We start from the raw sequence: 6,166 nt of genomic DNA on the forward strand, positions 1-6,166 counted from the left end.
GTATTCTGTTTACATATTAAGTTGTTGCCTTCATTCCTAACATAAACACAAATCCTAGTGAGGTTTATAAATGACCCATGTTACTTGACTGATACCATTTTATCAGTCCCAGAAGACTCGGCAGGCTTTGTAAAGAATCATAACAATATACCACAAGGCATTTGTCTTAAACTCATCTAATTTCTGCCAATCCACTATCTGGAACAATCGAATGTTAAAAGGAGATTTGTAAATTACAAATCCACTATGTTTACAAAAATTGTAAAATATTAACTTTGATTCCCCTCCTCCTCCTCCTCCCATAGGTTAAACACATTTTGAAAAGGAATCAGCTAAATAACTTGTTACTCACCTTAAGTGGTTTGCAATTTTCCCGAATATACCGCCCAGATGAGTTTTTTTCATCCCAGTCCAGTTTCCCATGGTAGAAATACTTGCTTTTTCTTTGGAGATAAATATGGGGAGTGTGGGGTTAGGGATTAGAAAAACAAACAAACAAACAAAGCCGTATGAGCTAATGAGAATAGCCATGCAGCATGCTACCCAAGTCAAACTACATTCAGTTCAATGGAAACAACTAATAAAAGGTAAGTTATATTAGTATTGAAACAAATTATGAATGCTGGCAGCAAAAAGAAAAGTGGTAAACTAATCAACTAAAGAGACAAAAATTTATGGGGTGGGAACTTGGGTTGTTACCAAGAGCTTGTACTAAATATGCTGGGAGATTAATAAATAACAAATTAGAAGTTTGGTCAGAAGAATAAAAATACAAACAGAACTTGCAGGCAGATTCAAGGATCCACAAAACACATGCATTGCCCCACTGGCAACTACTACCAAATTTAAATGGCTAACTGAAGAAACAATTGAAAGGAAATTTGAACAAGCAAGTAAACAACATTAGTCCCCAGTGAAAAGATTTTAAGTGCTGAGCTTAAATAAAAAAATTGTGAATTAAGATTATTGAAAGAGTACATGGAAAACTATCTAGTCAGGAATGGATTAAAATAGAGTTAAACCAAAATATAACTATTCTAGAAATATCAGTGTCACCTCCCAAAGAAGGCTTACAAGATAAGATTTTTACTTCTTCAGATATAACCTTAGAAAATTTTGGAAAAGATCACCTTGAGAAAATAATTTGTATATTTTAGGACATTTTTTTTATTAAGTTGACACATAAATAAATGAAACTTGGCAATTTTGTTTATCCCCCAAAAAACGAAGCTTGTTTTCAACGAAGAGATTTTACATTAGAAAGAGTTTAAGTTTAGAAATGTATTTATTACCTACAAGACAACACACCAAAAGTGTTGTGAACAAATTAGTTGTTACCTGCTGGCACATTGCCCAAACATCATACACTTCAGTGGTTTCTTACAGTTGGAAAATAGTAAGTCATGCACTATAGTGCACTTATGGTAGTAGTTACAGAGAAGGCTGAGCATGTACTTACATAAAGTGGTTTACAGTTCTCCCTTACATATCTCCCAGCAGAAGTAGTCGAGTCCCAATCAAGGCGACCATGCCAGAAGTAATTTGTTCTTAAAACAATAGGAACAAAATGACAAGTGAATTTTATTATAATTAAAGTTTACTTCAGGGTTATTATAATTTGAAAATAAATCATCATTTATGAATTTTCTTTAAACTTGTGTTTCAAAATCAACAATGTCTTTGACTCATGTAATATTTACTCAATGTAAATTGCACAAGATGCCACAGAATCATTTTAAATCTACTAAATATTACAACAGGAATACAAAATACATTCCATGTAAATTGTCTTTTCTTTTCTTTTTTTTTTTTGTTAATTGCACTTTGAAGAAACAAATAAACTGGTGCTTTTACACAAAAATAATTTGTATTTATTTGTTCAGCCAAAGTTCCACTGACAGCCTCTTGTCACTCTCACAGACAGTGAACCAATGATTATCCCACTGGAAAACTGTAACCAACAATGCTACAGTTCATAAAATGCAATTTAAAGTTTAAAAGATCGGTTATAACAGGACTTTGTTATAAAAACAAAAAATTTGCTTGAAGTTGTTTGATATGCAAGTAATTACATTTTATCATATTTGAGCCATGACACTACCTTATAAACTAATTTATGAAATCATTTTATCATATTGTCAATACAACTTTTATTGACATCTTGTGTACATTTCAACATTTCTGCATTCTTTTAATAAGCAGGTAATTACATTGCTATATTCTATCCCTACATTATTAATTGTATCTAACCCTATTGAATTATATAAGAAATTAATACCCTAAAAAAATCTAGCATGCTTTTATCTCCTAGCATTTATGCACTGATGTAGCATATATATATATATATATATATATATATATATATATACACTTTAACAATAATTTACAATATTAATATTCTAAAGTTGGACTGATTCCAAGAGTTCACTGAACTACTTTTAGAAATAAATACCTATGTATTTCTGCTGCACATCAAACATAAATATCAATTACAGGAAAATTTCTTTATGAAATTTGGACTAATTAAATTAGGGAGAAAGATAATAATAAAAAGAAACACCAATATGAAATGTCATGATACACTTTTGAAAATATAATTGCTTAACAATTAAAGTAATATATGTTGTAATAAATGTTAATGATTCATTATGCAACACCCCACCCCACCCAATATTACTGTCAAATTTAAAGTTAGAAAAAATATATTTATAAAATAATCACAGTTTATCAATTAAAATATTATTTCACCTATTTAAGTTAGATTTTTGTTCTATAACCATCCTTTCTAATGTCCAATATTATTAACTTTAAGTCAATAAGCTTACCGAGATCTTTTTGCCATCCGATATGGTATACTGCCCAGTATCCGTTCCATCATTGCCAAATGCTCCTTATTGTCATGTGTCTAACCCAAAACAAAAAAGTAAATGTCAAAGCAGCCAATACAAGGTTAATTGTGTGTTCACACTAAATATATTTAAGACAAAATACAAAGATTAACAAGTATAATATATATTTTAAAAAAATAACATTTTGCTAAGAAGTAGAATTAAAAAACAAAAATACATGTCAGCATGTCTATGTATAATTTCAAGAAAATATACAAAACTAAATCAATAATGTTGCCTATTCTATTGACTATAGAACAACAGTAATAGTCATAATGGTTTGCAAGAATTACAGTAAAATCAAATTCAGGATAAAATTCATATAGAGGCTGAAAAGAATACTCGCAAAATAGCAAATAGCAAGTAAGTGTAACTTTGACAGGCAAAAAGTTTAATTAATAAACATCATACTATTATATAATTTAATAAACATTAAAAAAATAAGCATTAAAGCAATTTACCTGAAATAATGTGTATCCTGTGTATAGCTCAAACATGATACAACCTATACTCCACACATCACAGGGTTGAGACCAACCTAATTCTAAAATTACAAAGAGAAAAATATCAGTTATGCAGAAAATTATTGCAGAGACACAGAGATATCATCTTTTTTTAATGTCTGCCTTCCATGTTGGCATACATATAAATACAAAGAAGTATTGATAGATAAATACAAATCATTGCAAGAAAAAAAATTCTTAATGTAAGGGCTGATTAAATCTAGCTTTACTTCTTATTTAAGATCAAGGTCAGTCTTTGTATGAGACAAAGTCAGCAAAGAAAATTTCATTGAAAGGTTTCAACCAAGATTTATGGAATTTAAAACTAACATCATTTAATGTTCGTATTCCATGCTGGCATGGGTTGGGTGGTTTGACAGAACTTGCTCCAGTGACTGCTTTGGCATGGTTTCTACAGCTACTATGACGTCCTAGCTCATCAGGCTACATTTGTTCTCAAAACCTCAAGTATACATATAGTTGATGTTCACTTCCAGTTATTGTAGCAACTTAACCCAGGTGAAGAATCTAAGTTGGTACACAGATCTCTCTCTCTCTTCAGCCAGGTAACCTTGTACTTCTTCAACAGCAAGAAACCTGTTTCTGTGTCTGTCTCACTATAGCCTTTCATCATCCGACACAAGATCACTTCCTCTTGAAAGTGTTTTTTTTTTTTTTTTTTTTTTTTTGTCTTGCAAGTACTTGGTGACCCTATCAGTGCAGGTGCTACTTAAAAGCACCCAGTCCACACTGTAAAGTGGTTGGTGTTTGGAAGGGCATCCAGCTGTAAAAACCTTGCCAAAACTGACCTTAACTGTACTTGTGCCACGTAAAAAGCACTAAGTCCACTCTGCTGAGTGGATGGTGTTAGGAAGGACAACCAGCTGTAAAATTCCTGCCAAAACAGTCACAGAAGTCCGGTGCAGGCTTCTGCCTGGCCGGCTCTTGTGAAATCATCCCACCCATGCTAGCATGGAACACGAACATTAAACAACGATGATGATGATGATGATGATGAATCACCAAAGCTGCAATACTTAAAACCAGGTAAATCTATCTGTTGAGAGCTAAGTGTATTGATCTCAGAAACAAGACTTACAGTTGCACTGAACTCGTCAGCAAGTTGTCCCATTTATGCTCACAAAAAAAGGTAAATGATTCATAACAACTTTAATGCTCAAGTATCATTAGAATCATTACATCAGCATCTGGTGAATCCAGAATGTGGGCTCCAGCAGGGCAACATTTTCAATAGGGAACCAACCACATTCCAAAGTGAATGTGTATTGCTTTTACCAAACTAACTAAGTTTTATTCCAAAAGTTTCAAATCTAAACCCATTCAAATTAAAGTAATTTCACTACTTCAACTGTAATATGGAACTTCTACTGGAGAAACCACAACACTCCAGAAAGTACAATTAAAATAACAAGCAATAAAGACTAACACTTCATATAAGTGGGTGGTGGTGATAAAACATTTTTATATTTTCAAAATGTCCAAGACCCATTTTCCAAACTTTCACCATTTAATTCTTTTTAAGTTCTAAGTTTCTGAATGGATGGATAGAGTATCAATGATGAATCAGTCATGTACTGGCAATTGAATTGTGTCTGAAGTTGAGTTCATTTATCAAGCTCATCATTTTCGATCGATACTTCTCCAGCTGTTACAAATTAATTCCTTTTGTATCGTCTGAGAAACTATCTATAAAACTGCAATAAATGTAAACAAGGCTAGCAATTCCCAAGTAAAAGAAAACCATAATACACTTACCCAAAATAACTTCAGGAGCTCTATAATGCCTCGTTGATACAATAGTGCTGTGGTGTTCATGATCAAATGTTGCAGATCCAAAGTCTATTAATCTTATATCTGTATTTTTTACTCTCCGCATATCTCGCCTCTAGAAAATGTAAAATACGAAACAAAGATGAAAAACATATTTCATGAGAAAATAATTACAATCAAGCACATGCTCTCAATTATGTACAGATTGATTATTATTATTATTATTATTATTATTATTATTATATAGATGCAGATAAAAACAATATTACCTTTTTAGCATTATATGATACTTCAAAATCGGAGTTAACGAAAAGTATGTTTTCTGGTTTCAAGTCTGTATGCGTGAGCTGGTTCTCATGGAGGACTAAAAAAGAGGGGAAAAGGCTATTTACTGTTTTGTACAAACACACAGAGATTATAACTTTATAATCAAAATAAACTAACCATTTAATAATTCTAACCATTTTAGTTTGAACGAATTAAATATTTGCTTACTGAAATAAAGAAAAGACCCATATGGGAAAATTTTATTGTTAAATTATAATCTAAGAATGAAAACTAATTCAATTGGTAAGATGTAAAATAAATGTATTCATCAAAGTAAAACTCCAGGAATAAGTCTACGTTAATCAAACCTTTCTCATCAATCTGTCCTTTCTGCCACCACTACAACCGCTAGTACCCTACAGAGACACCTGGGTGCATATCCCACCCCCACCATTTCTCATCCAACTAACCTTATCTTCCCAGAACAGCAACCCTTCCTACCTATGCCTTCAACCCCGCCTTGAGCCTCAGGACTCACAAGTCCAGTTAGCTGGTTTCAATGGCACATGAGTAACTGAGATTACAATACTCTCCCTGAATGGGACGCCAGTCCATGGTAGGGGCTCAAGGCCGGCAATTTTTTTGAGAAAAGAGGAAGTCAATTACATTGACCCAGTACTAGTCTGGTATTTTATTTTATCAGCCCCCCCCCCCCCC

The 6,166-nt window shown here is 32.5% G+C and overlaps 1 protein-coding gene across 1 annotated transcript in view; it reads right to left on the minus strand.

The window, feature by feature from the left end:
- The window catches only part of LOC106877139 (dual specificity protein kinase CLK2), an 84,125-nt gene that overhangs the window by 12,768 nt on the left and 65,191 nt on the right, over positions 1–6,166 (minus strand). Inside the window, exons 9-13 of the mRNA XM_014925954.2 lie at positions 5,452–5,546; positions 5,168–5,297; positions 3,350–3,432; positions 2,826–2,905; positions 1,460–1,547 (exon numbers count right to left, since the gene is read on the minus strand). Of these exons, the coding sequence (XP_014781440.2) occupies positions 1,460–1,547; positions 2,826–2,905; positions 3,350–3,432; positions 5,168–5,297; positions 5,452–5,546 (476 nt within the window). The remainder of the gene's footprint in view (positions 1–1,459; positions 1,548–2,825; positions 2,906–3,349; positions 3,433–5,167; positions 5,298–5,451; positions 5,547–6,166) is intronic.

The sequence above is a fragment of the Octopus bimaculoides genome, chromosome 4, assembly GCF_001194135.2.
Source record: "Octopus bimaculoides isolate UCB-OBI-ISO-001 chromosome 4, ASM119413v2, whole genome shotgun sequence".
Classification (NCBI taxonomy): Eukaryota; Metazoa; Mollusca; class Cephalopoda; order Octopoda; family Octopodidae; genus Octopus; species Octopus bimaculoides.